Raw genomic sequence first — 18,765 nt, 5'->3', positions numbered from 1 at the left:
AAAAGTATTAACTTATTTAAATAAAAATCAATCAATCAATCAATAAAAAAAATTATAATAATTTTTTGACCCCAAACTTTTGAACGTTATCTCAAAGTGATTATTCTGTAACATGAACATTGTAATGTAAAGTGTGACCTCCATTGCACACCTTCTTGCCTCACTTCCTGTGTCCAGGGATTTAAGAGCTTCAGGCCGTTTCCAGAGCTTAGATCTGCTGATGACGGATAAGCCTTCAACCTCTCAGATCACTCACACTGGAGGACACAGATGAGAGATGGGAATCTCCATATTTTCCAATGACCTGACTGCTTTTGCCTCACAGCACTGAGCACATCTGTTGCCTTCATTGTCATTTATTGAATGGCTGGCTTGAAGCTACAGGGGTTAATTAAACTTATTTCAAAAACCTATTTTTGCCGCTAACACTCACGTGATGTGCTAATATCTCACTATCTATACCCTCTCTAGCTCTCTGTCCTGTTAGTTACTGCTTTGAGCCAGAATCATTGGTCTTCCTTCCAGATGGGATGGGCGGCAGGACTGGTTTAACGGTGGCACCTGGACGGCCCGGGGAGGAGTGGAGTGTTGGGGAGACCATGTGACCTGAGAAACATCAAACAGATATGCATTATTCAAATAAACTAGAATCGAACATGATCTCATGAGTAGGCCTAGGTATTCAAACAAATTTCTGAATAGATATGTACAATATCTATGTATGGACAGCTTCTGAAATGTAAATGTATTATGTATGTACAAACTAGATGCTAAAATGTCTAACGTATGAACACAGAGAGAAAAATGCTCGTCACCTCTAAGAGAGTCCTGGTCCTGCCCCAACATAGACATATCCAAAGGCTCTATGTTGGGCCCTGACCCAGCGTCTGATCCCTGGGCCGCTGAGAGCGCCCCTGCTGAGCTCCTCATGGACAGGCCAGAACTGGCACGAGATTCCTCAGAACTGAGACAGAGTGAGGGAAAAGAAGAGAAAGAGAGAGATTAAGAAAGTTACAACATCAAACCAGATTGCTAAACCAGTAATCGGATTATGATCAATGATATGGACATAATAGAAACAATATGTTTATATACTTCACTTTGTGTCTACTTAATACTTCATTGACACAATAATGTAATGTCTCAAATTATCTTCATTTGAGATCTTTTCACAGTAAATATTGATGTAATTTCCAATTTTTAAATTGGTAAATTCGTCAGCATATCATCTATAGTTCATAAGTTTTGGGTTGGATTTTTATATTTTTGAAAGAAGCCTCTTCTGTTCACCAAGGCTGCATTTATTTGATCAAAAATACAGTAATATAGTGCAGCATTAGGTGCGTGAGATCTAGATGAGCGTGATAAGATAGTAAAAGTGTGAAGACTGTCTCTGTAAGTAGGTTATGCCCGAGGGTTTGCACAACCGTCTTGTCTGAAACTGCCTCTGAATTATGAGATCATTGCAACATCTGCTGGTTAGAGGGACTGACGCTGATGGACGGCCAGGTGTGTGTGTACTTACTGTACAGATACACACACAGGGTCACTGCACGCCAATGAAAAATGAAAGCGGAAATGAAATGCAACTTGTGTCATGAGATACCCGAATAGCTGTCTCAATATATTTACTCAGTCTGTGTGTCAGATTGAGCCATAAGATACATTAATTACAGGAGGAAAGTCTCCTCAACCGCTCCAGCTGCTCATTTGTGGTCAGGAATGAGCCGCAGAAGATCATTGAGTTACACATAGATTACAAGTTCATGTTACATTTATATTATGTTAACATAATTCTGTTAAGTTACAATGGCCCAGTAGTGCATAACACAACAAAATCTCCACAACACAACGCATTGGACTAATTTGTTGTTTTGTGCTAATTCTGCTGTGTTGTGCTAATTTTGTTGTGTTGCACCTTGTTTCTGCTGTGTTGTGCTAATTTCGTTGCGTTGCGGCTTGTTTTCGTTGCGTTGTGCTAATTTCATTGTGTTGCAGCTTGTTTCTGTTGTGTTGTGGTTTGTTTCCATTGCGTTGTGCTAATTTCGTTGTGTTGCAGCTTGTTTCTGTTCTGTTCACCAAGGCTGCATTTATTTGATCAAAAATACAGTAAAACCATACTATTGTGAAATATTACATTTTAAAATAAATGCTTTCTATTTAAATATATATTATAAATGTGCGTTGTGCTAATTTCGTTGTGTTGCAGCTTGTTTCTGTTGTGTTGCGGTGTGTTTCCATTGCGTTGTGCTAATTTTGTTGTGTTGCAGCTTGTTTCTGTTGTGCTGTGACTTATTTCCATGTGTTGTGGCTTGTTTCCGTTGTGTTGTGACTTGTTACTGTTTTGTTGTGCTAATTTTGTTGTTGTGGCTTGTTTCCGTTGCAGCTTGTTTTCATTGCGTTGTGCTAATTTTATTGTGTTGCAGCTTGTTTCTGTTGTGCTGTGACTTATTTCCATGTGTTGTGGCTTGTTTCCGTTGCAGCTTGTTTTCATTGCGTTGTGCTAATTTTATTGTGTTGCAGCTTGTTTCTGTTGTGTTGTGGCTTGTTTACGTTGTGTTGCGACTTGTTTCCATTGTTTTGTGCTAATTTCGTTGCATTGCGGCTCATTTCTGTTGTGTTGTGCACTACTGGGCCACAGTAATAATCCCACATTTATCCAAAGTCACTTGCAATGAATTCTAAAGTTAGGGTTGAGTAAGATTTTTAAAATGATACTGAAATAAATGCTCACCAAGGCTGCATTTATTTGACCAAAACAAAATAATATTGTAAATTATTATTATAAATTAAAATGTTTTTTTTATTAAAATTTGATCAAAAATACAGTAAAACCATACTATTGTGAAATATTACATTTTAAAATAAATGCTTTCTATTTAAATATATATTATAAATGTAATATTTTAGTCTTCAGAATCAGAATGAGCTTTATTGCCAGGTATATTTTCACATACGAGGAATTTGTTTTCATGAAGAAAAACTTCAGTGTCACATCCTTCAAAATCATTCTAATATGCTTTTCTAATAATCATTCTAATAATCAAACGGTCAGCATTTATTCAAAACAGAAATCTTTTGTAACATTATAAATATCTATAATTTCACTTTTGATTAATTTAATGAATCCTTGCTGAATAAAAGTAATATTTTTTCTTTCAAAAAATTCTTACTGACCCAAACTTTTGAAGAGTAGTCTAATTAATTTGACTGCAAATTTGAATTAACTAACATCCCAACAAAGTTCTTATTATAACACAATCCTCAATTCAGCTGAAAAGAAAATCCAAATAGCAACAACAATATGGAAATGACTCATTCTCTACAGGACTCTAGTTAAAAACACACACATCAGTGCTGAATAAACAAATGTCTCAAGACACCCATTAAAACAGGTTTTAATAAGTTTTGATTGGCATCTGATATTTTTTAGAGAGCTGGCAATGGTCTCTTCACGGATATCCCATGATTCCACGGCCTGCATTTTCAATTGATTTCATAAAGAGCACAGTGAAATTCATAACTAGATTGCAAAGTAACAAACTCCAAATGCATATTGCTTTTCCCCGGCGGATGAGAAACAAAAAGTCACTGTTTAACATAATTTGGACTTGCACATTAGTTTTGTCATTTTTTTCCTAGCTAATAAGCAAACGGTGGTGCACCGCGTAGGCCGGGCAGCTCTGTAAGTCTCCCAGGATTCCTCTTAATGAGCTAAATTACAGTGTATTTAAATATCTTGGGGACATGCATATTTCACAGGAGTAGTCTTGTATTTCCTCGCCTGTTTAGAGTCCCCGAGCTCATACACGGGAGAGGCAAATGCACCGATAGTCATAAATCTGCATTTACGTGCTCCAACGCATACATCTTCCAGATGGCCTGGGGCATGTCAGCTACCTGAACGCTTTAACTTTGAGCTGGGGATGAAAACTTTGATATTTGAGCCTGGATGTGTGTAAAATGGAGATGGAGGTTATAAACATAAAGGGAGAGGCTACAAGATAAAACACGTCCTGGGAAATGATGTACACAAGGAGAGGGCTTTGGGGAAAGGTTAATTGTTTTGCTGCTCTTGGGCCAGAGGTCAGAGGTGAAAATGTCAAGGTGTGTGTGGCATACCTGCTGTACTCATCAGGGTCAGGAGCGCTGAGGCCAACAGGACACATTGGGGAGGAAGAGGGGCCGGGTGGAGGCCAGGACTGAGAGGCTAATGATGATGGAGCTGTGGGTGCACTTCTGTGACACACACATAAACAGTATCAGTAAAGCACTATAAACACACACTCACCAGCCTGTAGTGGTGCTTTTTGCTGAGGAGACCAAATTTGGGCATTTTATACAAAAACACAATAGCGTGTTACAAATCTAGGCCATTTAACTGTAGCTATGTAAAACTAAATACAGTAGCTAAAAAAGGAATGAATATTGAATTATCAAAAAACATCACTGAAATTTGTACTGAAATATTAGCAAAAAACATTTCAACTATTTTGAACTATTTCAAGTTTTTTTAATAAGTCTCTTATGCAATCAAAATCTCAATTAATCAAAAATACGGTAAAATAGTAATATTGTGAAATATTATTACATTTTAAAATAGCTGTCATCTGTTTTAACATTTTAAAATGTAATTGATTCCTATGACAGCAAAACTGAATTTTCAGCATCATTCCTCCAGTCTTCAGTGTCACATGATCCTTCAGAAATCATTCTAATATGCTGATTTGATTCAGTTCTTACTTTTATAAACAGTTTTACTGCGTAATATTTTCATCTTTGATGTATAGAAAGTTCAAAAGAACACCATTTATTTGAAATATAAATACTTTGTAATATTACAAATGTCTAATGTCATTTGGGCAACTTAATGCATCCGTGCTTACTTGTCTCCAAACTTTTGAAAAGTAGAGTATACAGTATTTATGCATATTATTTATTCTTATTATTTATAAGCATATTATAGAAGTGGAGTGTTGCATCATTAGCTTTGCAATGTGCTAATGCTTAATTCTCTTGGAATTATTATTTGTGTGGTGTGCAGAGTTGCTGCTTATGAAAAACATTACAAATCAGTCACTTTTGAGGTTGTGTTTGAGTTAGCATGATGGCTTAGAAGGTAACTGCCTATGCAGACACCAAGCCAATGTTCTGGGGTTGGAACAGTGATCTTCTATCTCATTGTCAGTCACAGTCTTTGGGTGATCAAAGTTGCTAAACAGTCAAAGTTATGTTACCTCTGAAACAGCTCGGCATAAGCACCAGGACTCTTCCCGCTCAGAGCTTCTCGAATCAGCTGCTGGCGCCTGTGATTGGAAGCCATTTCCTGTGGCGATCACAGAAATATTGTGCTTGCATGAGTGTGACTGTTCATTTCATCCCTATCTGCTATTCCTGGCCATGACAGCTTCTGTGGATTATATCAAGCCAATAATCGTGTAAAAATAACAGAATCTATAACTCTGACTTACTGCAGGGGTCTGCTGAGGGGTCATCTGGGCCTGGATTTTGTTCTGGTAGTTTCTGCTGTAGGAGTCCATGAGGTCAGTGGCCTCTGTCGTGTTGGCTGCCAGTAACTCGCCAGTTGCGTCTACAACAGAGTTGTCGTTAGGGCACTCGGCCATCGTGAACAGATGTCTGCTGTGGCTGCAGCAGTGAAATGCCATAGCCTCACACTGAGTACAACTATTTACAACTATATTCTTTATAATCCTGTCGAAGTGCCCCACAGACAAAACTGACTTCATGTAAAGGCCCCATGAAATCAAATTGGGAGTTTTGTGGCCCTTAGTCCAAGTGTGTTGTTTTGTAGATGCCAATAAAATTTTTGTAAAAACTAAAAATAAATACATAAAGATAAAATAAACAATTGTAATACTTTTCCAGCTATGAAATATCAACACTGAAAAGAACATGGGCATGTCAAGTGATATCATTGGGTCTTAGTGTATGGCAAAGTGGGACTGTGAAAGCTCACTTGTGGAGGTGTTGTCAGGTGTGACTGAGCTGCTGTCACCTCCTCCTCCTCCATGCTCCTCTAGACCCAGGTACTCCTTCACCAGTTGTTTTAAAGCCTGGTAGGCCTCAGCACGATCATCTGATGAGCACAATAGAAGGGGGGCATTTGAAGGAGCAATTTAGTTTCCATAAAAAACTGAAAATGTCCTGCTCAGGCAGGTAAAGATTTGTTTTATTGTAAGGCTAGAATACACAACACGATATTTGCCCCGATTGAAATCGACACTAGCTGCTGAAACGTCAGAGCCAGATTTGACTTGACAGATTTCATAGAAAATCGTGTAGTATATGATGTTCAGACTCTGATTATTTAACTTCAGACTATGATTCCATCCAGTTGGAGACTTTCAAACATGTTGAATATTTTGAGTCGATTTTAGAACACATATTGTTTTAATCTGTCATGCATCTCCTAGCAAAACAAAGCGCATGTTTCTGCTTCAGTTTGTTGTGATCGGAACGACTTTAATGTCTGGTAGCATATGTTCCTCCTCAGTCATTTAGTGTATGATAACCAGTTTTTCCTATCTGACTGTTTACAAATTCAGTAAGTGTATGATGCCTAGCGTTTTAAAATCTGTCGTGTAGTGTATTCAGGCATTTAGGGTTTTCTTACAATTCACAAAAGGAAATAAAAAGTATATTCCTATAGATATATAGCTAGACAGTGTAACTGGCCTTAATGGGTTAATAAAAGTTTGTTACCACAAGGGATGATGTTGTCAAAGAAGCCAGGTAATTCTCTGTTGGTCTTGGAATACAAATCAATACGAGACACAGCTGTTTCCATCTGAGCATTGCTGTAGAATCCTCTTGCTTTCAGAAAGCAGACGTAATTATCAACAACAGTGGGGATCAGCAAGACGTAACGGGGCTCAAAATAAGAGTTCTTCAAACTATACACTCCCTGTATTGGAGCAAACACACAAAAATGCCCAGTATAATTAACTGCTGTGGCGTTTGACCCAGTTTTGTGCTCGGTCAACATGGTGGAACATGTTTTCTTGATACCATACTGTACCTCTAGTTCCATATGCACACAGCAGGCAAGACCTTCGCGAGCCACACGCTCAATAGTTTCCCGCGACAGGCCATACCAATGTCCTCCGTACTGCATCGTCTGGATGAACTGACCCTGACAGTGAGAGAATAAAACTGAAAAAGACACTGTACTGATGCCATAGAGCTCAAATTCTTCTTCTGAATGGGCGTCATCATGATGTTCGGCACAGATTCACTGCAGAATGACCTGAACTCTCGACCTTTGGGCTGCAAGGGAACATCGTTCTTCTCACACAGACAAACATTTGACCCCTGTGTTCAACTGCACCTGGGTCCATTTAGCCGCCGCAATGCCGAAGTCGCTCCCTGTCAAGCTTTTACTCGCACAAAGCAATTCTAAAACACGTGTTTTTACATCTCTGGTCAAGATGGTTTTAAAACATCAGTACAAATCCCAACCATGCTCTAATCCTCTACACTATTTGCTTTAACAGGCCCAGAGAAAAGCACCAAGGAGTGTGCACGTCTGCAGAATGCCGACACACATCTGTGTCGGTGTGATATAGGTAGGGGAGGTTAGTCTGTAAAACTCGACTGTCTCTTTCTCTGCTCTGGAGGCATAAGGTTATAATCACACATCAAAAGGCTTCCTTCCAGCCTCTATCAATCAATAACATTGGACTTATATAGCAACACTTAAGAGCTAAACGAGATAGTGGCGGCACAGACTAGGTGTGCACTCTCTCAGAAGCACCTGAGGGGCCTGAGGAAAAAGAGAATCTAGGGCGAATTCTTTCCCCTCTTCACGTTTTTGGCATGTCATTGCTTTTATAGACCAATATGGCCTGGGGAAGTCTATTTCTGCAGATGAATGGGCATAAAACTGTATCACAAACATCTAAATATGTAGGGTTATGAGTAAAATACTGCCAAAGTGGATCAGAATATGATGGACAGAGAATTACCATTTGAATCATGTTCTGAAATTCTTCCTCAGTGACGAAGTGATAGTCAGATCCATCCTCTTCCCCATAATAGGGTCCCCTGGTGGTGTGGCAGGCGCTAAAACAAACAAATCAATTAAAGAAACTAGGACTGCACTATCGAAATATATATTGAGATATGGCTTAGTGTGTATTTTTATATATAAATATATATAAGTGTATAAATATATTTTTGAAATATATTTCTTATGTTATTCAGTACATTTATTTAATCATAATATTAATAATAATAATAATAATTTTATAGTCATACTGAATGGGTCAAAAACAGTGTGAATTCAGCCTACGAAAAATCAAGTGAAAAGTTTTCCTGAATCATTAAGCCCCAAAAGGATGGTTCACACAAAAAAGTCTTCAGAAAAAGTAAGCTTTTTAAAATAATTTTTATGCTCTATGCAGATGTATACCCCAACAGAGTTTTAAGGAAATTGCTGTATTTTTTCATATTGCAATACATATTGCAGAAAAACTAAATATTACAATGGCATTTGTTCCTAATAAAGTACACATTTTGAACAAGATGACATCACATAATAATATTTTAGGGACTTTTATAATGCACTCCAAACTGCTACTTACCCATAAGCGAAGTAGTCGCTGAAATCCTGGCACAGCTTATGGGCTAGTTCCCTCTTCCCACAGGCCTGTGGGCCAGTGAGGACCAGCATGGGGTATGGAGCATCCAGACTGGGGAGAGTACTTGTGGAATAACATGTGAAAATGCATATTAGCTAATGCTGTTTTTGTGAACCGTGCTATTGAACTTCCTGTGAGTTCGACCATGTAGTTTATAACGAACTGGGTGACTTCAAACAGCCTCGCTACACAGGTCCAGATTCATTTTAGTTCAGACCTGAGCACTGTGAGTGGTTTGAAGGGCTTTCTGCTTGAGGGAAGTGACCTTTGTGGACTAGACAGGCTCATAAAACGAAGAGGAAAGCGGATCGAAAAGTCGTACCTGTCAAAAATAACCTGAGGTTGAATGAGCTGGTATACCAAGTGGGTCATGTGATCTCTGGCTGCGATCACCTCCAGAGGAGGGTCGTAGTTGTTCACAGCAGACACCTGAAAATGAAAGACAGGAATGGGACTCACTACTCAACCCTGACATAATCATTCAAATATGTGCTTTGTTTTCCGACAAACTTTCAGAGCTTTCAAGTTACTTTCAAGTTCTATTCAGTTCAGCCCTTGAACATTGAGCTCTTGACTTCAACCAGCCAGCAAATGCTCTTCAGAATGTTTTCTTTTTTGTTCAAAAATAGGCTTCCTCCATCTCAAAGCCATAAACAGCACTTCACTTTTTGGAAACTAAAGATGTAAAGCAATCGTTCCTTCTACTCCAGATCACACAATCACCTTCTCCTCTGCAGTTACAGTGTGTTGATCCAGAATTATGAGGTGCTGAAGGAGGAATATCACAGCTAGTCTATAGTCATCCTGGTCCTGCAAGAAAATATTTGGCATTAAGTATAAGGTGATGACATTAGGTCCAGTATTGTGGTTCTGAGATGTTTATGGTGCCCTCACCTGCACTGGGTTTCTGAGGAGATTCATTTCTCTCAACAATATCAGGTCATGCAAATGTGCGGCCTCCTTTACCTCACTGATCTGATACACAAAGAACAACAAAGAGAATTATATGTTGAGTGAAATATCGAGCGTGATGCCACATTTACACTCTCAGAACTTCAACAACTTTTCACTGGGGCAGAACCCTCAAAGGGAGATCGGAGTACCTTATTTACCCCAGTTTAACAATTTCATAGTAGTACTTTGAGGGTATATACAGTACTCATTTTTTTTTATGGCAGATTTTAGACTTTTCTTACATTTTAGACCTTTCTAACCATTTTCACTTGGCTAAATTGGTTCATTTTGGTGGTATTGGTGGTACTCTGAGGTATAACTTTAGAGTCATTTGCATAATATAATATGACAGGAATTTGACAGCTCCTTTACCAGATTGCTCTCAAGGTTGATGTTTCCCAGGAGATGGAGGTTCTGGAGACCCGAGAGGTTTTGAATCTGGTTACAGGACAAATCCAGAACCTGCAGGCTGCGTAGAGTCTGGAGATTCTCAATCTTCTGTATCACATTCCCCCTCTTAAAAAAACACACATATATATAGGCCTATACAACTATCATTTCAATGAGGTAAAGACCAGTAAGTCAAAAGTTCTGCACATGATCTGCAGGGTCATGTGCCATTTCTGTCTGGCTGTGGCTGCGTGATTGACAGGTGAGCTCAGGTTATTTAAAAGGCTGATGGGTAGGGACTGACAGTCGAACATCTGGTAAGAATGTTAGGTTTGAAATCAGGGTGCAATCGTTATAGTTGGGGTCAGGGTTATTATAGTTGACTGGAACTAAAAACCCTAAAAAACGTTTGCTACTTAAAATAAACTGAAATAAAATAGAACAAACTAAAACTATAACAAAAGGCAAACAAAAACTGGAATAAAAATTATATAGAAGTTTACAAATCAATAATTAATAAAAATGAAAAAAGCACACAACAAAATGACTAAAACTAAAATAAAATGAAAACGGAAAATTCAAAAATAAAAACCAAGTCTAAGGGCCAGTTTTACTAACAGCTTGCGCCAGCACAAACCATCTTTTGGCGTTAAAATTGTACTGTCAGGTTTTACTAAAGATGCGCAGTGACGAATTAGCGCTGAAAAGGCGTGGACAGAGTTATTTTTGCACCTGACCTTATTGAATATGCATTTTTAGGAGTTTCCCTTTCAGACGCAGAAGTTATGGGAGGAGAGTATTCAAATGAATCACGCAATTATCCGAACATATCTTTGGCCAAGCCATGTTATTTTTAATTTCCTTTAGGAAATAAACGTACTGTGGCTTCTTTATTTGCGACTAGTCTAATTTGTGCTGCACTTGGTATATTGCGTTGGTCGATAGGTCAATGAGATGTTGCATTTGTGTTCTTTCATTTGCGGATTGTTAGTAAATCGCCTGCAGAAATTTCTCCTCCCATCGGCGCTGTTTTGGAATTGTGCTCCCGCGCTAATTTGCCCCGTTTAGTAAAACTGGCCCTAAATATGTGTGCTAAAAGTGATGCTAAAATAACACTTGTCGGGTTCTTGACCCTAATTGGATTCAATACAATTCAGCAAACAAACAAACAACAATAAGGTAAAAACAGCAAATCTTTTAACATTGATGCTTTTTTACACACATTACAACAAAATAAAAGAAAGAAAAGAAAGAAAAGAAAAAATAAAATAAATAAATTTGTACGCACATTCCACAACACATCAGAGTGTCGAGACTTTGCAGGCATGTTCACGACCCTACAGTAAATGAGAAAAACTCAGAATTTAAAGGAAAACATCTTAAGCTTAACCAATATTTTTGGCAACTCTGGCAATGAAACGGGTCAAATTGACCCACAACCTAATGTGAGGGCCAGAAAGATTCCAGCTTCCAAAGTCTTGGCCTTATAATAACCCCATGCCTGGTGCAGAACAGCAGGGGACGGCAACCACGAGGGGCTCTGGAAGCCCCAGAACCAAAGTGTGATGGGTGTGAGTGGAACAGGCTGACAGGCGCACGCTGTTCAGGGTCTCAGAACAACGGGGGGGTGGGGGGTGGACAGGTTCAGCGTGTGGGAGAGTTTTTTTTTTTTTGAACAGGGTCCAGGCTCTCTCACGCCAGCAGCTTGGCCTCGTGGGACGTGGACACCAAAGGACGTGGCGCTGCTGACGATGAAGAATCTCTTTGATAAAGGACAGCATAAACATCCTTCAGCTGAGTGGCAAAGGTCTGGTGGCACGCTGGCCTGCCATATGGTGGGCTTCAACACCAGGCTTTGTTATATTTTCTGAAAAGGCTGGCGCTTAATCATGCATACTGTCTGAAAAATACAGTTAGGGGATGGTTTGGGAAAAAAGAATAACTGTCAGCAATATAAAAACAGTGCCAAAACAAGAGCCTGTAGAGTTGCCCACACGATCACACAGACAGAAAGCGTGGTAACCTTTCTAAAAGTGTAGACACAACAACATAATCTGGAAGAGGATGACAGGTGACGGGGAGATACTATGGGTGAGCAGAAAAATATGTCAACAGGTTTTGCAGGCTGACGTTAATTAATCCAACAGAGACTCATAAACATTTTGAGGAAAGACAGGAAAGACCTCTCATTTCTGCATTCCAGTCTCAAATTAAAATCAAGCATGATTACATTTATTTATCGCCCCATCATGAAGAGACATATTTTCCCAAACAGAAATTAACATTTTATAGTTACATATTCAATACCTGTCCTGCCGTACCACTGTTAATTTCTCACCTCAAAACACACATTAATTAATCTGCAAACCTGCTCAGAACAAGTAAATATTTCATTAAAAACTTTCATATTTTATACTTCTTGGCACTTATTAATCATCGGGAATACATTAGCTGTGTTAAATGGGTGTTGCTGTTATAAATGGGGAGTGTGTGTTTGTGTTTAGTACCAGGCAGAGCTTTCTGAGAGGCAGATGGTCCAGACCCCTAATGCGGGAGATGTTGTTATGGGCCAGGCTGAGGTGTGAGAGCCTTTTGCACTTTTCCAGCCCCCTGATGGCACTAAATGAATTATCTGAACAGCAAGGCACAGTCAAAGAATGTTTCATACACTTGTTTTTAACAAATCAATAGTTTAAAGTCCACATGAATCAGCCAAGTTACTTTTATTAGATACCCTTAGCTATTCAAATTCTGGTAATTTTCTTTTTGGTTGATGTCACCGATCCCTATTTTTTGGTATGTGACACCCACTTTTCCTGCTCCAATCGATTCCCAAAATCAATGGTGCGTTCCATTTGTACGGAAGTCTGAAATTCTAAGTTGCCAGTAGGTCACACTTTAGTTTGGGGACCAATTCTCACTATTAACTAACTATTAACTATTACTTGCCTCAATAAACTCCTAATTTTATCAATAGTTAGTAAGATAGTTGCTAAATTTAGGGTTTAAGTTAAGTTTAAGTTTTTATCAACTGGTACTGCTAACAATGGAGGCATCCATCTCGGTTTTCCGACTTTTGTACGAGAATGCAGTCAACTCAGATGTGATGTCATTCCCAGCTCCGACATCCAACTTCTGAGGTAAATATTTTTTTCAGTTTGAATAGCCTGTTTTACTTGGAGATACAGTAATGAAGTCAAATGAGTTGCGAACGATGTGTCATGCTTAGTAATCTTCGAAAGGATACAGTCAAGAATCAGCTTGGTCAAAGAGGAATATGCAGAAAGATCCTTCATTACTGACATCTGGTTGTGTGAGAAATTTACCTCCTGCAGTAAAAAAAAGAGAAATGGACAGTATGTGAAAGACAAACATCAGTAAAAACACCCAAAAAGAAAAAATGATGGGAAGAAAAATTTGAATCTTTTAAATTACAATAACCCTCATTAAATGAGTAAAATTAATATATTTTTTGTTTTTATGTAAAAAGGTAAAACACATCTAGCTTTAATTAACAGTAAAACATCTCTGAGACCCAATGAAGTTCATTTTTCATTCACTCTTGCATAAGATTTGAACCTCACATGACATCACATTATCCCCTCTGTAGTGAATTGAATCACCTTGAGATTTTTTGGCGGCTGGAATCCAAAGAAATCGGTGAGTTGGTTGTGGGAAGCATCCAGTATGATGAGGTGTGGCATGTGACTCACGCAGGATAGATCTACCAGTCACAAAACATTAGGCAGAAAGAGCAGGAGAAAGATGGATGACAAGCATCCGCACAGCTGAGATTATTTATCCCGCTACCAAGCAACCATGAAGGGCACGGATGAAAAAAAAAAAAAATCCGGCAAACATTTTCAACAAGAGGATATTAGAGCAAATATCTACATTAGTGGAAGACAAATATGAGGGGGTCTGAAACATGACAGCAAATTTCATTTCACCATATAGTTTTCTTGTAACAAAAACATTAAACTGGTGTAAACCTACCTTTGATTTTATTGTAGGGAAGCTCTAGCTTTTGTAGATAGATGTAATTGCATAAAATGGAGACATTTTTCAAGTCTCGCCCCTGTGGCCAAACACAATCAGAAATTCAGTTAAGGTGCCAATAAAATGTCATCCGGTAAAACCCTGAAACTAGAGGAGAGTATGACGCGTTAAAAAAAAGATGTAAACTAATTTGGAGGCCACTTCTGTCTCTCTCTCTCCAGCGAAGTCATGCAACTAAACAATATCAGCGGTTCCAGAAAAATATATTAATATTCTACCCCCAAGCTCTGTCGTGTAAGCCTGGGAAATTTTATATGGAAAATATCAATTGTTGCATATAGTAATGTAACAGTCTCAGTGTGTGTGTGTGTGTGTGTGTGGATCACACTGTGGGGAGCAAAGGTTCCCACAAGGCCAGTAAAACCACTCACATTGTGGGGACCAGCCGATAGAAATTAGCTTAATAAACATACTAAATAATGTCTTAACCCATTAAACAGTCAAAACAGCTAGTGACTGTATATGCTTTATGCCTATCAAAAAACTATCAAAAACTTCTCTGTTGTTTAATAAAAATCAATAAAATATAAATTTATATTTTTTTTACTATCCGGCATTTGAGGGGAAAAGGGGAATAAGAAAAAAATAGCAATCTGTAATTTTATTATTTGAATTCAGCTACTATTCAAAATGTTGCTCTAATGTTATAACAAATGTAACAATAGTATTATATCACTTGCTCACCAATGGAGTGAATAGGTGCCATCAGAATGAGAATCCAATCAGCTGATAAAAAACATCACAATAATCCACACAACTCCAGTCCATTAATTAACATCTTGTGAAATGAAAAGCTGCCTGTTTGTAATAAACAAATCCATTATTATCAGCTTTTTATCAGCTGTTTGAACTCTCATTCTGACGGCACCCATTCACTGCAGAGGATCTGCTGGTTAGCAAGTGATGCAATGTTAAATTTCTCCAAATATAAACAAACTCATCTACATCTTGGATGTAAACTTACAGCAAATTTGTATTTTTGGGTGAACTTTTTAATCTTTAAAATTTAAGATTAATCTTTAAAATTATAATTATAGGTACAGTACCAAATATGTTCACGTGACTGTTTATAAAAGCCAAAATATACACATTAAATCAAGACAGACTGATCTTTCATTTACACCTGATTTTAGACTATTTAAACTCAAAAGGACATTTTGATCAAATGGGTTAATGAATATTTAAAATGCATAAAGCTTTGTGTGAGGGTTTTGTTTAATGGATAGAAAACATGAAATCAATATAAAAACAATACAAGTCAATGGAAATCCCACAATAACACAAAAACAAATATAAATGTGTTCGTGGATCACTCACTGGCACAGAGAGGCATAGGTAAGTGTGCTGGAGTCCGGTAGCTGACTGTCCCAGGATGGACAGGCATTTAAACACGTCCTCCTCCGTTAATTCACCATCATTCTTCGTTTCATACAAAGAATAAAGTACGGAAACCACAACTATTTAAATGTTTGCTACACTGAGTGAAGTGTCTAAGAAAGCTATATCATATTATGAGTAAATAGTCATGTTTGAGGGCTGTTACCTCCATTGTTGTTGTCTGTATTGACGGTGTCATCTCTCTTCTGCTGCTGTGGTCTCCAGAGAGCAGCGCTTATTACCGGAGACAGGGAGGAATCTGACATGTCCAGCTTAACACAAACGCCAAAGATTGATTATTTGACGCTATTAATTACAAAAACATATTTTTTCCCTAACTAGACGCTAGTAAAACAGGACTTTCTGTGAGAAGCTAAAATAACCTGTAGTTGCACGCGCATCGGTTGCCTGGTAACCAAACGTAAACTAAAGTTGCGCAAGCGTTGTGCACACGCGCATGACTGGAACATTTTATTTTACTTTAACATTATTTAAACACAATGCTTTGGCAATACATTGTAACAACTGTCATGCCAACAAAGGACATTGAAGTGAATTGAAACGCTACGATTCACTTACAGTTAGCAGCTAAGCTAAGCCAAAATGACCAAGTTCTTTTCAAACAATGTTAATACAGATGTGTTCTCCCTGTATTGACAGCACATTCATCAAGTGAAACATAGTGAACAAAGTTCTAAAGTTAAATAAAAATATACAGATAATCTCTTCAGACAAGCCAGTACAAATAAGATTGATAGTAAAAACGTGTTCCGACGCGTGTTTCTGTTATATTCATTTATTTTCATTTTGACATTACCATTGGCAAAATTCACTTCGAATCCAGTAAATTCAGAGGCTCCTCAGGACTTTTAAGCAATCGATTGAAATTTACAAGCATGTACATGAACATCTCAAATGTTATTAATAGGTAAACACAAAATACATACTAAAAATACACAAAAACAAAGGCATGAAATAGTGTTGCTCTGACATACTTTGCGCAAACAACATCAGATTGTGTTACAGTAATGTCTACATGAATTATAGTTGCATGGTATAATGCTAACAGGAGTGCTTGAGCCAGTCACTTCATTTAAATAACATCGAGGACCCTGATAATGGCTTAAACACACAAATCCACACACTTCTGTCCTTGCCTGTATCCGTTTAGTAAGCTCCTCTTATTACAGTAGATACATTATAAGGCAGACATGACATTTTTAAATGTCTAACCACTGCACCAACACATCTTCAACAGTCACACGCAATTCTTATGTGCTAAGAATATGAAAGATCGTCGCTGTTTTTCTCTCTGTGGCAACCTGGTGGCAATTATTGATTTGAGTGGTTGAGTCATTCTGATGGATTGCTGGGGTGGCTTCCTGCTTAACGCCTGTGTACTGTATCGATGGCTTTTTCTCTTGCTCTATTCTTCATAATTAATGAACTAAAAATAGCCTAGAACAGAGCATGAGTGATCTGTGGGGTTTGGTGTCTGTTTGAACAAGGAATAAGAGGTTCAGATTCAAATTAAAGCAGACACAGTCGAAGGGCAGTTATTGGAATATATCAACATCAAGGCTTAGAAACTCATTTCTGTACCTGATTAAACAACCAGGGATAATAGTGATGTCATAATGGCATCATGACATCACAATCAATGACTGTCATAATTAACAAAATCATGCGCACGCAATTATACCTGCAACAAGTAGGGAGAAATTTAAACTGAATGGGGTTAGCGATTCCTATTTCCTTTTAAGCAAAAAGAACAAATCAACAAGCAGCAGGCGAGCTGTTTCTTTTTTTCCCTGGCGTTCTAATCTGGCATCTGTTATTCCAGGCACAGGCTGCGGGCCGGGCAGAGAGAGACGGCGTGCAGGAAGATTTTATAATTGAGAGCAGAGGTTTGATAAAGTAAGAAAATGAGACGAAAATGTCCCCAAGCCACAATGAGAGAATCCGTCCTCTCGCTCTGAAAGGTGTGGCCTGGTTTAACCAGAAAAGATACAAGGGATTCATTTATTAGAACATGTCTGTGTGTGCATTTGTGTGTGCAAAGCCCTGGTCAGAAATGTATTTTGCAAATATTGGAAAGCAAGGAAATGAAATGAAGCCACTTTAATGTTTGCTTGAAAGTGTGACTTGACTCAAAGCTTGTGACAGTAACGATTGGTCTCAATAGATGGCATGTATGATTACTTTTTATTACATTCTTTTTTTATTAATAAATTTATGGTTTATCTTCATAGAGCTTTCTCATTCTATCCTGTCATTTGTAATTATAAAAAAAAAAAAAAAAAATATATATATATATATATATATATATATAAACTTTATTTTTAGCAAAATATTATATTTTATTATATTAAATGTCAAAAATATACTTATAAATGTCATTAACCACTGTCTTTAAAAAGCACTACAATGTGCAATGTAATTTAAAATATTAATTAAAATAACTAAGAACAAATCAACAAGCAGCAGGCGAGCTGTTTCTTTTTTTCCCTGGCGTTCTAATCTGGCATCTGTTATTCCAGGCACAGGCTGCGGGCCGGGCAGAGAGAGACGGCGTGCAGGAAGATTTTATAATTGAGAGCAGAGGTTTGATAAAGTAAGAAAATGAGACGAAAATGCCCCAAAGCCACAATGAGAGAATCCGTCCTCTCGCTCTGAAAGGTGTGGCCTGGTTTAACCAGAAAAGATACAAGGGATTCATTTATTAGAACATGTCTGTGTGTGCATTTGTGTGTGCAAAGCCCTGGTCAGAAATGTATTTTACAAATATTGGAAAGCAAGGAAATGAAATGAAGCCACTTTAATGTTTGCTTGAAAGTGTGACTTGACTCAAAGCTTGTGACAGTAACGATTGGCAGTAACGTGGACCCTTTCAGAGCGTTAGTAGATATAGTTTAAATGTGCGTGTCTAGACTGTAGTGATCTTCTTATCCTTGGTAGCCTGTTTAATGGCAGCCTGTTCGCATATGATCTCTTTGAGGCGCTGCAGCCGCATGTTCTGCACGGTCAGGTCTCCCACGCCAGTCTGGCTGCGGTGGAGGAGACTCAGAGCATTGATGTACTCCAGCTCTGTGTAACGCACCCCTTGATCAACCACCAGGTTTAGCAGCTCGTCGGCTGTATTATACAGCATCTCATAGTACTGCCTGCAGAGAAAGACACAGAGAGAAAGAATAAAAGAGTTGCTGTTGTTTCAGAGGGTGCCATTCAAGGTTGTGAAAGTGTTGCTGAACTTATTATAAAATATACTGTTGCTTAAAATAATTAATATAATCATATTTATATAATTTAAGCAACTTATATAATT

The 18,765-nt window shown here is 38.1% G+C and overlaps 2 protein-coding genes across 2 annotated transcripts in view; both read right to left on the bottom strand.

Moving 5' to 3' along the window:
• Positions 1–423: 423 nt before the first annotated feature.
• Positions 424–15,706, bottom strand: LOC107725511 (leucine-rich repeat and guanylate kinase domain-containing protein-like). The gene is made up of 20 exons (XM_016534786.1): positions 15,607–15,706; positions 15,381–15,520; positions 14,001–14,082; positions 13,628–13,728; positions 13,252–13,333; positions 12,512–12,636; positions 9,987–10,130; positions 9,555–9,635; positions 9,384–9,470; positions 8,983–9,089; positions 8,604–8,723; positions 7,986–8,082; positions 7,040–7,153; positions 6,724–6,925; positions 5,978–6,097; positions 5,472–5,590; positions 5,238–5,326; positions 4,123–4,239; positions 795–964; positions 424–606 (listed from the first exon to the last, which is right to left on the bottom strand). Exons 1-20 carry the CDS (start codon positions 15,704–15,706, stop codon positions 488–490), a joined length of 2,316 nt encoding a protein of 771 aa, XP_016390272.1. The 3' UTR covers positions 424–487.
• Positions 15,707–17,918: 2,212 nt separating this feature from the next.
• The window catches only part of exoc4 (exocyst complex component 4), a 128,223-nt gene continuing 127,376 nt past the window's right edge, over positions 17,919–18,765 (bottom strand). The window contains exon 17 of the mRNA XM_016534785.1: positions 17,919–18,604. Within this exon, the coding sequence (XP_016390271.1) occupies positions 18,367–18,604 (238 nt within the window). The 3' untranslated portion in view covers positions 17,919–18,366. The remainder of the gene's footprint in view (positions 18,605–18,765) is intronic.

This window comes from Sinocyclocheilus rhinocerous, unplaced genomic scaffold, assembly GCF_001515625.1.
Source record: "Sinocyclocheilus rhinocerous isolate Xijiao unplaced genomic scaffold, SAMN03320098_v1.1 scaffold153, whole genome shotgun sequence".
NCBI classification, from domain to species: Eukaryota; Metazoa; Chordata; class Actinopteri; order Cypriniformes; family Cyprinidae; genus Sinocyclocheilus; species Sinocyclocheilus rhinocerous.
This window is presented reverse-complemented; position numbering and strand designations above follow the sequence as displayed.